The sequence below is a fragment of the Macaca mulatta genome, chromosome 5, assembly GCF_049350105.2.
Source record: "Macaca mulatta isolate MMU2019108-1 chromosome 5, T2T-MMU8v2.0, whole genome shotgun sequence".
NCBI classification, from domain to species: domain Eukaryota; kingdom Metazoa; phylum Chordata; class Mammalia; order Primates; family Cercopithecidae; genus Macaca; species Macaca mulatta.
Genome location: NC_133410.1, coordinates 65585242 through 65604871, shown reverse-complemented (window position 1 = coordinate 65604871; position 19630 = coordinate 65585242). Strand labels below are relative to the sequence as shown.

The following is a 19630-nucleotide window of genomic DNA, read 5'->3' as shown; positions in this document are numbered from 1 at the left end:
TAGGGTTTATTAAAACCACTTCAAATCTTTCTACTCTTCCCCAGTATGTATGTTCCGTTCCTTATTCACTGCACTTGCTTTCAGCAGATGACTTACCTTTCCACTATTGGAAAAACAAAAGAGAAGCCTTCAGATGGACACTCCCTTCACTTCCTGCTATCATGTCTACAGATCTGTACCCATCTGCCCATGTTCTTCCTGTTATAGCAGAAGAGGTTTCCTCATCCCTTGGGAGGCTAATCTTTTCATTGTGCTCTGTATTCATGCCTTCTTCTCTCCTTTTTCTAAACCTGTTTCTCCAGTATTCCCTATTTCCACAAAGTCCACTCCCATTTACCCAGTTTTGAACTCCAGAAACCTAACAAACTAAGATGTCATCCTTGACTCTATCTCTTTTCTTGGTGCCCTATGTACCTAAATATTTATTAAACCAATTTCTTTCCCTCTCATCCCCACTGCCACTACATGACTCCAGGCCATGGTAATCATCAGCTTGATCATTGTCACAGCCTTCTAATTGGCCCTTCTGCCTCTAATCCTTTTCCCACTCTGGCTTACTCAGCTATAAGAATGATGATTACAAATTGAATTATGTCACTATTCTTTTAAAAACTCTTCAATAGCTTCCCGTACACTTAAGATAGAATCTGTTCTCCTTAACATGGGTGGCAATGCCCTGTAGTATCTGGCCCTTGCCCACGTTTCATGCTCATTCCCACCATACCTCTAATACTCTACACTCTATCCATTGAATTTCTTTTAGTGACTTAAATATGCTACCCCTCTATATCTTCCAGTTCTGTTCCTTTAGCTTGGATTATCTTTTTCTACCTCTTTCAATAAACTTTTTTCTTAGTTCCCAAATCAGAATAATCATTAAGGTCTACTTATAGGCTTTTTCTCTTTCGGTAGGTTGGTTCCTCTGCAGTGTGATTCATCATCAGTTTACTTCTCCTCGTATACTCATTACAACACTCAGTATACTTTTTAATTTTATTTTGAGACAGGATCTCACTCCTCCATAGACTATGCTGGAGTGCATTGGCATGATTGTGTCTCACTGTAGCCTTGAACTCCTGGGCTCAAGCAATCTTCACACCTTGGCCTCCCTAGTAGCTGGGACTACAGGTGTACACAACCATGCTAAGCTAATATCTTAATTTTTTGTAGAGATGGGGGTCTTGCTAGATTGCCCAAGTTGGTCTTAAAGTTTTGGCCTCAAGCAATCCTCCCGCCTTGGCCCCCCAAAGTGCTGGGATTATAGGAGTGAACCACTGTGCCTGGCCTCAGCATACTTTTTTGAAATTTGCCTACCCAGTAGACAATAGAGTCCACAAAAGAAAGGATTGCTATGTTCTCAAAGCCTGTTACCCTTACCTGGCATGGGGTTAATCATTCATTTAATAATTTCAATAATTTATATAAATTACTCAACTAATTTATTTGAATAATTTTTGAATTATTGAGTGAGTAAATAAACCTTCACTGCTTTCTGCATACTGTAACTGTGTTTCAGCTGTTACAAAATTCACTCTTAGAGCAGACATGGAGCTATCCTTCAGATCCTTCTTCAAGACAAAGCTTAGTGCTTAACTGCAAAGAGTATGAGTGTCTGTCTTTTAATTACAGATTTGTTTTTTATTTAGGTATGGTGAGGCTAAGTGATCAGAAGAAGATTGCCACTGAAAAGACAGCTTGTTACTCCCAGTTCCCAAGAGGAGGGTGCACACCATGCCACACAGTGAAGCATGAGGGTCACTCAGAAGGAAAGGGGTGAAAGAGGTACTCTAAGGAAGACCTTTATTATTGTTTCTGTGGTAAGGAACAGGTGGGACAAGGTAAGCAGGCTTCGGATTGGCTAGTTTGAATAATTTCAGGGGCTCTCAGGTGCAGGGGGTGTCATTAGTTGCATGATACCTGGCCCTGGAGTTTAGGGCGAGGCCCTAATAGTGGCTTGGAGTATAAGAGCTCCATAAGACAGGTGGGAAGGGTTGGCTTGCATATGACAGGCTAGTCCTAAGGAGTCATTTGCTATCTTTGGGAATTAGTTAGCCCTGGGTGGGGCAGTCCCTCCAGGGTCAATAAGGCTGCAGATGTGAAAGCATCAGAAAAAAAGGACATGCTTAGTACAACATGACAGTCTAACTAATAGGTTTGTCAGGGCCTTCCTCAGCTTTCGCCAAGAACATGTTGTTTTCCCAGTGGCCCCCAAGCCAGTGACTGAGCAAGGTGATGATACAAGAGTCTAGCTATTTCCACTCAATATGGATTTCTCTAACAAGTAATATTTATTTCAAATTCCCTGTTGGCCTGGGAGAAATGTTGTCAGATTGTCACTGCTCTCTGACAGCTACCCCTGCCCAGTCCTGCTTCTTTCCATCTCCTTTAACAGGTGTTACTTTTCAATAAACTTTTGTACTTTAACTTTGTGTATTTGCTGTGCTGAAATCCAACTTGTAATAGCTGATACAGAGACAACTTCAGGAAAATAGGCATCAAGATGAGACTTATTCACTACCCAGCTGGTAATGAGGACTTGGTGGTAGGTGGCAGGCTGGCAACCTCTAACAAAAGGTGGTAGTCTGTTGAAATTTTCATTAGGAGAGAGGTAGGCCAGCAAGCTAGTAGAGGTGAATGCACGAGCCAGTGTGATGATTCACATATTAAAAGGCACGGGGGACTGGGGTGATAAACATAACGAGAGTGAAATTGCATGGTTGCTACTTGGTTGCTTTTATGCCCAATAGGCAGATGATGAAAAGTCGAGGGCAATGAACGTAATTGAAAAAGCTGAGTACGTGATCCAGAGACTCCTTTTGGTAGATTATTAAGAAGCCCTAACCTTAGTGGGTGAGCAGGAAAAGATGAATACCAAGCACAGAATTGGATAGAGTGGCTGAATTTCAATGATGGTTAAATGCTCAATTGAAATAGATCTGCTCTTCTGAAGTCAAGGCTCTAGTTAAGACAACCTGGGACCTGATGCATGGGATGTGGACATCTAGCTAGATGTCCTTGAAAGTTTCGACTCTGCAGACTTCTTTTGAACCTGTGGCCTTGCAGAAGTGGCCCCACATTTTTCAATGATAGCTGGCACTGTGAAGAGATACTGGGCAGGCCTTTTCCCCACAAGGCAATAGCTCATAAATTAGGAGCTGTGTGCCTCTCCTCTCCTGGTCACCGGGCCTATCAAAGTTAAGCTGATTATTATCACAACCAGCTGGGAATGTGTCAGGCCTGAAGAGGGAGGAAACAATCTACACCCCAAATGTGCTGCATAAAGTAGCCAGCAGGCGGCAGCAGAGACCGTGGGAGTGCCTTCTGTGGGAAAGGATCCTGACGGTGCTTGGTCAAGGGGATTGGAGCATAAAGCTGGATGAGGAAAGTTTTGTTAATTTGGGAGTAATCTCTCAGTATACAGGATTTAACACCTGACAAGGTGCCCAGGGAATGGTGTAAACTTGCTGTTGGAGTGACTCTTAGGAGTCTGGAAAAAGTGATGGCCCATCCTGAGCAAGGTTGAAATGCTAGGATTGTTATGGAAGACAGTAGAGGAGGGGATTAAAGGACTCAGAGAAACGGACATGGTGTAATGTATAACGTTATGTGAAGCCAGAAGACCCATTAGAAAATTATATTCCCTGGGAAAGTCCAGATAATAAACGAAGACCGTTAGGAATATGCTGGTGAGAGGAGCTGGCGGAATATGCACTAGGAGAGGATCAATTTGTCTCATTTTGCCTGGGACAATCCAGGCTTTGAAATGGAAAGTATAGCATCCTGGAAACCTCCTCAATCCTAGGCAAACTGGCATGATTGGTCATCTTAGATCAATATCATTAAGTGCTGGCAGGATGGACCCATAAATGACATGGCCGCAGTGGGCAAGATGGAGGTCCTGCCTAGGCCCAGCAGCAAGGACTCCCACTTACCAGCAACAATGTAACAAATGTCTCCTCAGAATGCCAACCTGCCATCAACCTAGATAATAACTACACCCACTGGATAATTCTGTTACTCAAGGGGGCCAACTGGACAGTCAGTGGCAAATTAGCTGTATTGAATGCCTTCTATCCTGGAAGGACCAGCCATTTCTTCTCACAGGAATGGAAATCTATGGCAGATATGGGTTTGTCTTGCCTGCCTAGAGGGCCTTAGCCAACAGCACTATCTGGGTTGTTGGAGACATTCTAACTGCATAGATACCTTATAATTGAAGGGAGCCTCTCCTGTCTCCCAGAGATTTTTTTTAAATAACTGATTTCATTGTGGTTGTTATAAGTCATTAAAATACGTTGTATTGTCCTGCTCATTTGGAAGGGGAATAAATAAATTATTTTCACTTTTTTAACATGTAGAGACAAATTCCAAAGAAGTCACAGGTTGTTTGTTTTGTTTTGCTTTGCTTTCTGCTATGAAATATATTCTTTTCAGGTTGTGACTAAGTATAATTTGAGTGTGACATAGAGTTGATTTTTTTTCCAGTATCATGACATTTATATCTATCTTTTCATCTTAAAGGAATTCTTGAGCAGTAATAAGCCTGTATAATATAGAAGGAAATCAATTATAATCTTTTAAAAGCCAGAGACATTGTCTTATTATGTATTGATGTAGATATATGGTAATATTTTAAAGTAGTTATTCTGGAAAAATATATCTATAGCTGTGCAGTGTTGTAATTTAAGGGCCTTAGAACCCATGGTATGAATTCCTATGGTGAGTGCTCTTTTTAAGAACCTAATAAGAACACACACCAGGCCTCTGCACGAACACAAACCAGGCCTCTGGCAAAGATGCAGGAGAGGAAGAACAAGTAGAAGTGTTGTGGAAAGCAAAGTTACATTAAATTTTGACATAAAAACTGTTTTGTTGATTTTTGGTTTTAGATGCTTTAAAGGAAACAACATAGGCTGGGCGCGGTGGCTCATGCCTGTAATACCAGCACTTTGGGAGGCCGAGGTGGGCAGATCATGAGGTCAAGAGATTGAGACCATCCTGGGCTAACATGATGAAACCCTGTTTCTGCAAAAAATATAAAAATTAGCTGGGCATGGTGGTGCATACCTGTAGTCCCAGCTACTTGGGAGGCTGAGGCAGGAGAATCGCTTGAACCTGGAGGTGGAGGCTGCAGTGAGCAGAGATCACGCCACTGCACTCCAGCCTGGCGACAGAGTGAGACTTCTCTCAAAAATAAAATAAAAAATAAAAAAATAAAGGGAACAACATTTATCTGTTTAAAATGGAGCGATTAGACTACAACAAATAATAATAGCAAACAAATAGTAAAAAGTCTCCCACCAAGGGAGGGAATTACCTGGAAATATTTACTAAGGTCTCAGTTGCTCTGGGGATGGATGTGTATTGGGGGAATAAAATATAGATGATTAGGAAGTTCTTAAGAAAATATAAGAAATAAATGGTAGAAAGAAATGTGATAGAAATGTAATGTTGATTATGCCAATATATATGAATTGTTTCAACAGAAATAGTAAAAGACAATGATTCTTCTAATGGTTTTTTAAAGAAGAAGCAGTTAGCAGAAACCAATGCATTAGTAGATACATAACTGAAACAAACAAAAAAAGTTAAAGAGGAAGAACAAAAACAGCAGATTACTACACAGACACAGTATAGGTAGAAGTCCAGAGCAACAACATTAACACAGATAAGAAGTATAATTTGTATCGATAAAAAGTACACAAAAATGCAACATCTTAAAAATGAGAAAAATAATGTAACAACAGACACAGAAGAGATGAGAAATGCTAACATTATGTGAAACTATGATAAAAATATTGAATCATAAGAAAATAATTTTATGAAACATGAAAATTATTGAAATTCATTGAAGAAGTAGGAAACTTGAAGTGAAAAATAACCATGGAAGAATGGAAAACATTATATACAAATTTTTTTTTCTAAAATGATCTGGACTCATAATGTTTCAAGAAGTAGTTATTTCCTATGTTAACCATTTTTAAGAACAGAACATGCGGAAATCTTTTCAATTGATTTCATAATGTTCACATTATCTTGATTAATAAAAATCTTGTTAGAACACTCATAAATAGACGAATGTGACTCTGAGGAATTATTAACTGTATTTAAGTATGTACGGTTATTTAAACATGTACAGTTAATAATTGTATTTAATTATGTACAGTTAATAATTCCTCAGAATTAACTATTTTCTCTAGATCAAGGTATGAAGGGTTGCTTAAGTGGACTTCAAGTCAAACACTGCAATTCAAAATGTTTGTTCTTATGATCAAGTTAGGGTTTGTATTTGAAAATGCTGCCATTGTTTTTGTTTTACTTGTAATAAACATAACACGTCCTGCTAGATCTTTAGTCACACGAACCTTTCATTGAACTTGGATTTTTTCCTGATTTGGCTCTGGGGATCCTCAAGGGAAATTTTATAAAGTATGTTAAGGCAGACCATTTCAACAGCACCTTTCAAAGTTGGTGAAATTTTGCTTAGCTCTCTCTGTTTTTAAGGTTTCATGATATTACATTGGACCCACTCAGAGAACTTAGAATTATCTTAACTACATGTTAATACTTGGTAGCTTTATTTACATCTGCAAAGTTCCTTTTGTCAGGTAGCATAACACATTCATAGGCTTGACACTGGCGAAATTAGGTTGTCAGGGATTTGTCAGGGAAACTTTTCTCTGGGATATCTAACTAACTGGAGAATTTGAATCATTTAGCTCCCAGGCTCCAACTAATACAGATGATCCCTCAAAGATAACTGGAGAATTGCTATGGATAATAGTGTCTAACAGAATGCCAAAACCTTCTCAGATGGCCCTGGAGGGCCCAGAATTCAGAGGTGGTTTACTTCATGAGGACAGTAAGTCAGGGAGTGACTCAACCTATGACTTTTTCTGTGCTATGATGCTACCATAGTTTATCAGTACAGCCCATGCAAAATATGCAGTAAGTTATGCAAAAATTTTCAAAATACTACATAATATCATCTAATATGCCCAAGCCAATAATGCTTATGTGAAGGCTAAGGACAGATGAGGGTAATCTGAGAAATCGCTTTCTTTTCCTGACTGTGGAAGCTACTTGTTACCTTTGATTTTTCCCACTAACATTGGTATGACATTAGCAAGGAGGTCTCCAACATCCTCATGAGGCTATTAGATACTGCACTGACCCTCTGTCTGCATCATCACCATCAGTTTCCACAGAACTTTAAGTTACATGATATTCAGCTCTTCAATTATTTAAGAAAAATAGTTTTGGTTCCTATTCTCTGCTTATACCCATTGATCAAGAGTTTCAATTTGATTATTACAAAAATTTCTAATTTTACGTTTTCTCTCAACACTAAAATTCAGCCACAGAATTCTTCAGCTATGGAAGAAGCAATTCCCTTATTCTAACTCCCTGCACTCCTTCATCCAGAACTCTATATTCTCCTTTTATACTCCTCTATATTCCCCACATCTCAAAGGGCCTTTGAGGATCTGGTAGCTTTTTTTAAAAAAAAGATTGTGTCTGGCGTGGTGGCTCATGCCTGTAATCACAGCACTTTGGGTGGCCGAGGTGGGTGGATCATGAGGTCAAGAGATCAAGACTATCCTAACCAATCTGATGAAACCCTGTCTCCACTAAACATACAAAAATTAGCCAGGTGTGGTGGTGCACACCTGTAGTCCCAGCTACTCATGAGGCTGAGACAGGAGAATCACTTGAACCTGAGAGGCAGAGGTTGCAGTGAGCTGAGATCGTGCCTCTGCACTCCAGCCTGGTGACAGAGTGAGACTTCATCTCAAAAATAATAATAATAATACATAAAAAAATAGATTTTATTTTTCAGAGCAATTTTATGTATGTAGAAAAATTAAAAGGAAAGTACAGAGAGTTTCCATATATCTTCTTACCACATCACGTGCACAGCCTCCCCTACTATCAACATTTTGAACCAGAGTGGTACATTTGTTATAATTGATAAAGCTACCCTGATATCATTATCAACTAAAATCTATAGTTTACACTAGGGTTCACTCTTGGTGGTGTACATTCTGTGGGTTTTGACTTGTGTACAATAACATGTATCCACCATTATAGTATGGTACAGAGTAGTTTCACTTCTCTAAAAATCCCTGTGCTCCATATATTTATCCTTCCCCACTTAGCAACCCCTGTCAACCACTGATTCCTTCAAAATTGTCTTCTTTCACTTAGTAGTATACATTTAAGGTTTCCATTGTATGGATGTGCCACAGTTATTTTTTTTTAATCCACTATCCTTCTAAAGGACACCTTGATTACAAGTTTTGATAATTATAATGGCTATAAACAACTACGTGCAGGTTTTTGTATGGACATAAACTTTCAACTCATTTAAGTAAATACCAGAGAGAATGATTGATGGATCATATATAACAGTATGTTGGCTGGGCGCGGTGGTTCACGCCTGTAATCCCAGCACTTTGGGAGGCCAAGGCGGGCAGATCACAAGGTCAGGAGTGCGAGACCAGCCTAGCCAAGATGGTGAAACCCAGTCTCTACTAAAAGTACAAAAATTAGCTGGGCATGGTGGTGGGTGCCTGTAATCCCAGCTACTTGGGAGGCTGAGGCAGGAGAATCACTTGAACCTGGGGGGTGGAGGTTGTAGCGAGCCGAGACTGTGCCACTGCACTCCAGCCTGGGCGACAGAGTGAGACTCCATCTTAAAACAAACAAACAAACAAACAAACAAACAAAGAGGATGTTTAGTTTTGTAAGAAACTGCCAAACTTTCTTCCAAAGTGGCTATACTGTTACACATTCCCTTGATAGCTTTTTTTTAAAGCACTTGGGAAATCTATAGCCCAATGCGGGAGTGCCACCAGCATAGTCTCTGGGATACCAAGATCAGGTGCAACAATAGTGTATATAGTCTTCCTTAGGGAAGACTGCTGGGTAGAGTATATTCTCTGAGGGTTCCTCTGGCCATTGCCAGGGTCTAGAAGTCTGCTGAATAGTTCCCTCTGAAGTGTTGGCAACTATTAATATTTCTCTTGTAATTTGGAGCTTCAGTTTCCACTCCATCTACATCTATTCATTCTTTCACAGTTCTCATCTATGCCCAGTTCACTAAGAACTCACTCTAACTTATATCTACCTATCTCAGAAACATTAACCAGAGGCAGAAAATCCAAGTGTTAGGTTCTCAGCTAACTACTGTTTCTGCATACTCGGAAGCATATTGTCTGGAGGGAGAAGTCAATGTAGTAACTCACTTCCTACCTCAGAAATGTAGCAGACACATTTTGGTTCTTTTAAGGAATAAACTTAAGGTAGTATCTTTAATTTTCCATCCTTATTTTTGCCACCAATATTGTTACTTTATTATAATATGCCTGATTTTACCATTTGTTGGGCTAAGAATTAGGCTTTAAATGTCCACATTCTTTTGAACCTATTCTCTAAGTGGGTTTGGATCCAGATTCCCTTCCCTACCAGTTACAATCTTCAGATTAAAAATGTGTAAAATGGCTTTTGATTTGTCTTCTCTCCAAAACTTGACCTCAGAAATTTTAACATTAGCTCAAAATACTAAGTTAATACTAGCTCAAAATACTAATACTACATTAGTTCATATACAAGTGGTTTTTAGTTACCGAGTCTTTCTCTAAGTTTGGATATTTCAGGTACCTCCTTATATGGAGAGTGTTGATACTCTCACTCATTGTTTCCCAGTCTTTTGTTAGCTCATGAGCCCCAGATCACTTTCATTAGTATATTTTTTGAATTACAGTGTGACATTTAGTATTTTTCTGCTTTATTTTATTTAGTGACTTCTGGTGTAGGAGGAGACTCCTGAGCTTAGAAAATATCAAAACAGTTTTAAAAGTTAGTTTACCAATTAAATCCCATGTGGGCAGTTTGCAGATGTTTTCTCCCATTCTGTGGGTTGTCTTTTCTCTTTTTTGATTGTTTCCTTTGCTGTGCAGAAGATTTTCAACTTGATGTAATCCCATTTGTCCATTTTTTGCTTTGGTTGCCTATGCTTGTGAGGTATTATTGCTCAAGAATTTTTTGTCACTGAGTGCTGCGGCTCACGCCTGTAATCCCAGTACTTTGAGAGGCTGAGGCAAGTGGATCACCTGAGGTCAGGATTTCAAGACCACCCTTACCAATATGGTGAAACTCCATCTCTACTAAGAATACAAAAATTAGCCAGGCATGGTGGTGTGCACCTGTAGTCCCAGCTACTGGGGAAGCTGAGACAGGATAATTGCTTGAACCCGGGAGGCAGAGGTTGCAGTGAGCTGAGATCATGCACTGCACTCCAGCCTGGGTGACAGAGAAAGACTCTGTTTCAAAAAAAAAAAAGAACTTTTTGTCCAGACCAATGTCCCAGAGAATTTCCACAAAGTTTTCTTGCAGTAGTTTCATAGTTTAGAGTTTTAAATTTAAGTCTTTAATCCATTCTGATTTGATTTTTGTATATCATGACAGATAGGGGTATAGTTTCATTCTTCTGCATATGGATATCCAGTTTTCCTAGCATCATTTATTGAAGAGACTGTCTTTTCCCCAGTGTTTGTTCTTGGTACCTTTGAAAAAATGAGTTTACTTTAGGTGTGTGAATTTGTTTCTGGATTCTCTATTCTGTTCCATTGTTCTATGTGTCTGTTTCTATGCCAGTACCATGCTGTTTTGGTTACAATAGCTCTGTAGTATAATTTCAAGTCAAGTAATGTGATTCCTCCAATTTTGTTCTTATTGCTTAGTGTAGCTTTGACTATTCCAGATCTTTTGGGATTCCATATAAATTTTAGGATTATTTTTTCTATTTTTGTGGAGAATATCATTGGTCTTCTGATAGGGATTGCATTGAATCTATAGATTGCTTTGGATTGTATGGACATTTTAACAATATTGATCCTTCCAATCCATGAACATGGAATATCTTTCCATTTTTGGTGACTTCTTCAATATTTTTTTATTAGTGTTTTATAGATTTCAGTATATAGATCTTTCACTTCTTCAGTTGAGTTAATTCCTAGTTATTTAATTTTATTTGCAGCTATTGTAAATGGAATTATGTTTTTAATTTCTTTTTCAGATTGTTTGCTGTTGGCATATGGAAATGCTAGTAATGTTTTTGTGTTGATTTTTGTATCCTGCAACTTAACTGATTTTATTTATCAGTTTGAATGGTTTTTTGGTGGAGTCTTTAGGTTTTTCCAAATATAAGATTATGAAGTTGTTTTTTTCTTTTTTTTTGATGTGGACACTTATAGCTATAAACTTCTCTCTTAGTACCACTTTTGCTGTATTTCATAGGTTTTAGTGTGTTGTGTTTCCATTATTATTTGTTTCAAGAAATTTTTAATTTCCTTTTTAATTTCTTCAATGACCCACTGGTCATTCAGGAGCATATTATTTAATTTACATGTATTTGTGTAGTTTCCCAAATTCCTCTTGTTATTGATTTTTAGTTCCATTCTATTGTGGCCCGACAAGATGCTGGATACTATTTCAATTTTTAAAAATGTTTTAAGTCTTGTTTTGTGACCTAATCTGTGGTCTATCCTTGGGAATGATTCTTTGCTGAAGAAGAGAATGTGTATTCTGCAGCCATGGAATGAGATGTTCTGTAAATATCTATTAGGTCCATTTGGTCTATGGTGCAGATTAAGTCTGATGTTTCTTTATCAATTTTCTGTCTAGAAGATCTATCCTTTGCTGAAAGTCAGATGTTGAAGTCTCCAGCTATTATTATATTGGACCTATCTCTTTCTTTAGCTCTGATCATATTTGCCTTATATATCTGGGTGCTCCAGTGTTGGGTGCATATACATTTAAAATTGTTGTATCTCTTGCTGAATTGACCCCTTTATATTAATATAGTGACCTTGTTTGTCTCTTCATATAGTTTTTTTCTTGAAATCTATTTTGTCTGATATAAGTACAGCTACTCTTGCTCTTTCTAGGTTTCCACTGGCATGGAATACCTTTTTACATCCCTGTGTCTTCATAGGTAAAGTATGTTTCTTGTAGGCAACAGGTCATTGGGTCTTTTTTTAAAAAAAAAAATCCATTCAGCCACTCTATGTCTTTTGATTGAAGAACTTACTCCAGTTACAATCAATGTTATTATTGATAAGTAGGAATATATTTGAGCCAGTTTGTTATTTGTTTCCTGATGGCTTTGTGATCTTCTCTTCCTTATTTCTTCTTCTCCTATCTTCCTTTTAGTGAAGGTGATTTTCTCTGGTGATACAATTTAGTTTTTTGCTTTTTATTTTGTGTGTATCTGTTGTATGTTTTTTTTTTTGGTTTGAGGTTACCATGAGACTTGCAAATACTATCTTATAACCCATTATTTTAAGCTGATAACTATTTAATACTGTTTGCATAAACAAACAAACTAGCCAACACACAAATAACAAAGACTTTATGCCTTAATTTAGATCCCCTGCTTTTTAACTTTTTATTGTTTCTATTTATATCTTATTGTACTGGCTTTGTCTTGAATAGTTATTGTAGTTGTTGTTTTTGATTGGTTCATCATTTAGTCTTTCTACTTAAGAGTAGTTTACACAACACATTTACTGTGTTACAATATTCTGTGTTTTTCTATGTATTTCCTATTATCAGTGAGTTTTGTATCTTCTTATCTCTTATTGTATTAACATCATTTTCTTTCTGATTGAAGTACTCCCTGTAGCATTCCTTGTAGGACAGGTCTGGTGTTGTGAATTCTCTCAGCTTTTGTTTGTCTGAGAAAGTCTTCATTTCTCCTTCATGTTTGAAATACATATTCGCTGGATGTACTATTCTGGGGTAAATATTTTTTCCTTCAGCAATTTAAATATGTCATACTACTCTTTCCTGACCAGTAAGGTTTCCAATGAAAAGTCTGCTGCCAGATGTATTGGAGCTCCAATGTATGTCATTTGTTTCTTTTCTCTTGTTGCTTTTAGGATCTTTTCTTTATTTTTGACCTTTGGGAGTTTGAATATCAAATGCTTTGAGGTAGTCTTCTTTGGGTTAAATTGGCTTGGTGTTCTTTTACCTTCTTGTACTTGGATATTGATATCTTTCTCTAGGTTTGGAAAGTTCTCCATTATTATCCCTTGAATGAAACTCTTTTACCTCTATCTCTTTCTCTATTTCCTCTTTAAGGCCCAAAACTCTTAATTTGCCTTTTTTAGGCTATTTTTTAAATCTTGTAGTTGTGCTTCATTTTTTTCTTATTTTTTCTTCTTTTGTTTCATCTGACTGTGAATTTTCAAATACGCTATCTTCAGACTCACTAATTTTTTCTTCTGTTTGATTACTTCTGCTATTTAAAAACTCTGATGCATTCTTCAGTATGCCAATTGCATTTTTCAACTCCAGAATTTCTGCATAATTCTTTCTAATTATTTCTATCTGTTAAATTTACCTGATTGCATTCCGTATTCCTTCTCTGTCTTGTCTTGAATTTCTTTGAATTTCTTCAACATAGCTATTTTGAATTACCTGTTTTAAAGTTCACATCTCTTTCTTTGTCCAGGATTGGTCCCTGGTGCCTTATTTTGTTCATTTGATGAGGTCACATTTTTCCTGGATGTTGTTAATACTTGTAGATGTTCTTCAGTGTCTGAGCTTTAAAGAGTTAGGTATTTATTGTAGTTTTCTCAATATGGGCTTATTTGTACCCATCCTTCTTGGGAAGACTTTCCAGATATTCAAAAGGACTTGAGTGTTGTGATCCAAGCTCTATCTGCTTTAAGGGGGCACCCAAGGCCCAGTAACACTGTGGGTCTTGCAGATTCATAGAGTACCACCTTGATGGTCTTGGACAAGATCTGGAAGAATTCTCTGGATTACCAGACAGACTCTTGTTCTCTTTCCTTACTTTCTCCAATGTGAATGAAGTCTCTCTCTCTCTCTCTCTCTCTCTCTCTCTCTCTCTCTCTCTCTTCTAAGACACTTGAAACTGGGGATGGTGTAACACAAACATCTCTATGGCCAACACTACTAGAACAGTGCTGGGTCAGACCCAAAGCCAGCACAGCCCTGGGTCTCACCCAAGGCCTGCTGTAACCACTCCCTGGCTATGACCTATGTCCATTCAAGGCCATAGGACTCTACTATCAGCAAGTGGCAAAGCCAGCCAGGCCAGTATCCTTCCCTTCAGGGTGGTAAGTTCCCCCCACCCCTGGGCATGTCCAGGGTGCCTTCTGGGAGCCAGGGACTAGAGTCAAAAACTTTAGAAGTCTACCTGACTTTCTATAGTACTGTGCCTGAGCTGGCACTGAAACCAGAAGATGCAGTCCTTCCCTTTTCCAAAGGCAGAGGAGACTCACCCCATGGCCATCACTGCCACAGGCCCATGGGAGTACTGCCAGACTACCATTGATATTCCCCTAAGGCCCAAGGGCTCTTTCGTCAGCATGCGGTGAATTTTGCCTGGCCTGAGATTCACCCTTTAGGGTGAATAGGCTCCCTTCTGGTCCAGGGAAGGTCCAGAAATGCCACCCAAGGGTCAAGTCCTAGTTGGAGACCCCAAGAGCCCACTTGGTGCTCTATCCCCCTTTGGCCAAACTAGTACCTAAAGTGCAGGACAAAGTCCCTTTTGCGTTTCCCTCTGCTTTTCTTAAAGGAAAGGAGTCTCATAGCTACCATAGCTAGAAATATGCTGAGCCTCATCTGAGCCCAGCACATCTTAGAGTCTTACCCAAACCCTTCGACATAGTACCTAGGTATTGCTGCTGGTTCTTCAGGGCCCAAGGGTTCTTTCGTTAGCAGGTGACGAATCCTTCCAGAACTGGGTCCTTCCCTTCACGGAACCAGGGAGGGTCCCTTTTGGCCCAGGGTGTGTTTAGAAATATCATCCAGGAACTAAGACCTGGAAAGAGGGCCTCTTGACTCTGACCAGTGCCCTATCCTGCTGTGGCTGAGCTTGTATCCAAGATGCAAGACAAAGTCCTTCCCACTACTCCATCCTCTCTCCTCAAATGGAGGGAATGGTTCTCTTTTGGGGCTATGAGTTATGCAGCCTGGGCTTAGGGGAGAGGTGATTCGAGTACTCTCTCAGTTGGTGTCTCAGTAGGTTACATGTCCCCTCCAATCCACTCTCTCTGCACCCAGTTCAGCACTGGGGCTCACCTAAGTGTTTCAATCCTTGTTGCCTAGCCTGCCTGTCAAGTTTATTTGGAGCCACAGTGCACTTTAGCCCATGGTGGTGAGGCTCGCAGGAACACAAGGTTGGACCACTGGGATAGATTATTCTCCTCTGATTACGGCTGTTTTATATACTCCCTCCATGTCAGCTAAGTTTAGTCTATGTTTGTTTTCTGTTATAATAGGGCAGCACTGAGTTTAGTGCCTCAAAAATACTGTCATATCTCTCTGCCCAGCACACCAAAATATTCTTTGCACCACACCGCTGCTTCTGAGCATGGGGGAGCCATGGTGCCAGTGATTCAGGACTGTTTCTCCTACCTTTTCAGTGCCTCCCTCAGTGATATAAAGTTAAAACCAGATACTGTGAGTTCTCACGTTATTTTTGGTTCTTATGAAGGTGATCATTTTGTGTAGATGTTAAATTGGTGTCCTTTGGGGAGGGGGACAATCAGTGGAGGCTTCTATTCTGTTATCCTGGTCCACTCCTCCCCAAATGAATGTTAATAATACACTAAATGGTCAGACTTCACCACTGTACATATATTCATGTAACAAAACTGTACTTTGTACCCCCTAAATTTATACAAATAAAAAATATAATAGAAAATGATTATTTGAGAATATTTTATTGGCATTGCCAGTGATGATTGATTAGATTGTGAAATCAGTTTAGGAGACAGGGTAAATGTTTTTTTTTTTTTTTTTTTTTTGAGACGGAGTCTCGCGCTGTGTCACCCAGGCTGGAGTGCAGTGGCGCGATCTCGGCTCACTGCAAGCTCCGCCTCCCAGGTTCACGCCATTCTCCTGCCTCAGCCTCCGAGTAGCTGGGACTACAGGCGCCCGCCACCACGCCCGGCTAGTTTTTTGTATTTTTAGTAGAGACGGGGTTTCACCATGTTAGCCAGGATGGTCTCGATCTCCTGACCTCGTGATCCACCCGCCTCGGCCTCCCAAAGTGCTGGGATTACAGGCTTGAGCCACCGCGCCCGGCCTTGTTTTTTTTTTTAAAGTGGAATAGAATTGTATAGCATAGAGTATAATAAAGTAGAAAATATTAGATTTCATTACATTTTGTAATGGTAAGTATTGTTTTATGAAACTTCTGTTTCAATTTTTGTATGTATTTGGTTTTATATGTATGGAGCTGTGATGTATAACATATTTCCTACTGTGAATTGTGGTCAAGGTAGAGAAACTGCTAGAGGGTGTTTTTCATGAAGCCCTGTTTTCATGGAAAAGGTTAATGGTGCTCTATTCTAGTTCAGGCAAAAGCATTAGACAAATTCTTTGAGCACATTATGTTTGGGAACATCAGTCTGTATTTGAAACAGCCACAGACTGAAGCACCAGTCATGTATTCTGTCATTTCTTTTAAGAACATGCTAGTGAATGTTCAGCTTGATCAGAAAACTATAGTTTCTGAATATTTGGTGTCATAACTTTGAGTCATCTCTCACATTTCTAAAAATGATCAAATGAATCCAGAATAGTGGTTCTCAATAGTGGATAATTTTATACCTTAGGGGACTTTTGCCAAGTCGGGAGATATTTTTGATTATAATAATTTGAGTAAAGGGGTATGCTACAGGCATCTAGTGGGATGCTGCTAAGTATTCTACAATGAACAGGATAGCCCTTCACAATAAAACATTATCCAGACCAAAATATTAATAGTGCCAAATTTGTGAACTCAACTTCAGAGTGATCCCAACTAGTTATTTAAAAGAAATGTGATTTTAATGACAACTGAAAGATTCATGATATTGGCCCAAAACGAACTCAGTCATATTGTTTGTAGAATACTCTGATCACCAACTTTATTAGATTAAAAATGACATATCAATCAATATCTGCTCACATGTGACCCAAAATGAAATGCTGCACCAAATAGTTTAAAAATACAAAGTTTATAATTCTAAGATCATTTCCTGAATCTGAACATCCAAAGTCAGCATTAAATTTTACCACCACAATATAGAATAATTTATATGCCTATGTATATTTATATATGAAGAAGAAACTTTGTCTTGAAGTGAATTCAGAGAATTGGCAGCCAGCTGCCTAAATGAATCTCATCATTTAAAATTCTTATCTTAAGAGTTTTCTACCTTAATACAGGTTCAATAGCTCTGACTTAAAATTTTATAGATCTGTTGATTCAACAAAAATAGGCAATAATAAAGATACTTTACAAGAAAAAGGGAAGGTGAAACTGGTGCCTGTGTTCTAGGCCCATTGGTGATGCAGACTACCTATTGCTTCTCTGAGTCATTTATATATAACAAATATATAGTTTTCTGGCTTCAGTTATTTTAAACATAACATAAGTGTATTGGCCTACGTGACATGCAATCTCTTCTAAGCTTTAAAATTCTATGAGTCTAAATTATGAATCAAGTGTTTTATGAATGAACTGTGTATCTCTTTCGGATATTTTAGGATTATTTTCGTGACTTCTCAATAGTACATGAGGGAAATTATTATAAAGCAAGTTCATCATTCCAATGATTTGTCTTACATTTAGACTACATGAGTAAATGACTCCCCAGTCTGCAGACTGTAATGTTTCACAAGCATTGCCAAGCGGAATAACTGCTTCCACAAAGCCTTAATTTAATTGTATTACAAAATACAATAAAACATTATCCAGACCAAAATATAAATAGTGCCAAGTTTGTGAACTCAGCTTCAGAGTGATCCAAACTAGTTATTTAAAAGAAATGTAATTTTAATGACAGTTGAAAGATTCATGATGTTGGCCTTACTCTCCTAATGACTTCAGGAGACACGTTGCTTATGGAGTATGTTTTCTCTTTTGAACCACTTTGTTTATGTGGTCCAAAAGAGAAAACATCCTATATGTTATATGTTATAACCACATGTGTTATATGCAGTAGGTGCTCAAATTTTATATTTATTTTCAAATTTTTCTAAAACTAGGGTTTTATGGTTGCAATAGTTGGGACATTGCCATAAGCTTTATAAGCTATTTGGCTGTAGAAATGCAAGGGCATACAATTTTTCTTGCTACAGAGGAAGACAATATTCTTTGATTTTTCAAGGTATTAGTGAATTCTTATTTTTTTCAGGCATTTAACCATACAATAATAATGTACAAAATTTCCCCCTTGTGGTCAAAATGTGTAAGTGCATCTATGAAATGTCAAATTTCTTGTGCCTGTGTTTTGGGACTTAGGAAATCACCGTCACCTTCTCCCAAATTTTTAACAAATATATAGTTTTGATCAACTAATCACTCTTTCTATATATCATTCATTAATCTGGATTTTTCTGGTTATATATGTGGGATAGGAATATCTATGTGAGTGTGCTTGTGTGTGTGTTTGTGTGTGTGTGTGTAGAAAAGTCAACAAAAAATTAGAGGCTTTATAACTAAAAAATGTTAGAAGATCTCTGACTTGCTTTACTATCAGACTTTGTTTCCTACATATGGCTTTCTTTTATTTGTGTCCCTCAAATGGGTTTAGAAGTAGAAAATTCATTTTTTATGGTGGAAAAGTGCTTTGGAAAATCTGATTGAATAAGGAAAAAGAAAAAAATATTTGTGAGCTCTAGAGAAACCTAGGGAATTATACAAGGGTTTCTTGAACACTATGTGAGTTCAAAAATGTCTCAGTTAAAAGGAGATCCCCTTGATAAAGACATTTTAAAAATCTCATGGACTAACTTCAAAAATATGTATTGAGTCTCATTTGTACTTCAACATTCATGATTTAAAGAGCTAGGTATCTCTATTGTATGTTTCAAGCCAGATCTATTACTTTACAAATAAAAGTCCCTTATAAATTGGCTAAGGATTATTGGTTGATTAAAGTGATTCTAAATAACTTACGTTGTATGTTTCATGTTGCTAGATCCAGTAATTTAATATCACTTTGTTGTACTACACTCATTAGATAGTTGAATTCTCACGCATATATGACCTGCATACAGCTCTCTTGGTTTAACTTTTATGGCAAATTAGAGGCCTGTTTTTGAAGCAATCCAGTTTCGGTAATAAGTCACTTGTGTGTAGACTCCAGGCTTGTCCCTTTGACCACAGTTATCTCCCCAGCTCACAATTCCAATGAGATACCAGGTGTCTTTCAGATCCCTTGTGACTAAAGGTCCCCCAGAATCACCCTGAAAATAAAAACGTAAGAAAAGAGAAAGAAAATTAGCTAAACATAAAGCTCATTATTTAAGATATTTTGATGAATCACATATTTTGTTACTAGACAGTACGTGTACAGATTATCAACACAGAATAATTAATTGAGACATGGATTTTAAAATTACAAAGAGCCTTAAGGTTTAACTTTCACATTTAAAAAATAAAGTTTATTTTGTTAGAATAAACAGCACTTAGTTAAAAAAGACAAAAACGAAAGAACATGAAGAGGCTTGAAAAGCAATTATGTCCCATGTTTTCTCACACAGGCTGTTCTCCAAGAGGTAGCCACTTCATGCTTGTTTAATAATTTCTTATAGTGTC

At 38.0% G+C, this 19630-nt stretch overlaps 1 protein-coding gene across 2 annotated transcripts in view; it reads right to left on the bottom strand.

The window, feature by feature from the left end:
* Positions 1–16923: 16923 nt before the first annotated feature.
* TMPRSS11A (transmembrane serine protease 11A) overlaps positions 16924–19630 on the bottom strand; it is a 64730-nt gene continuing 62023 nt past the window's right edge. For both annotated transcript variants that reach the window (XM_028848176.2, XM_028848177.2), the window contains exon 10: positions 16924–19278. In XM_028848176.2, the coding sequence (XP_028704009.2) occupies positions 19117–19278 (162 nt within the window). In that variant the 3' untranslated portion in view covers positions 16924–19116. The remainder of the gene's footprint in view (positions 19279–19630) is intronic.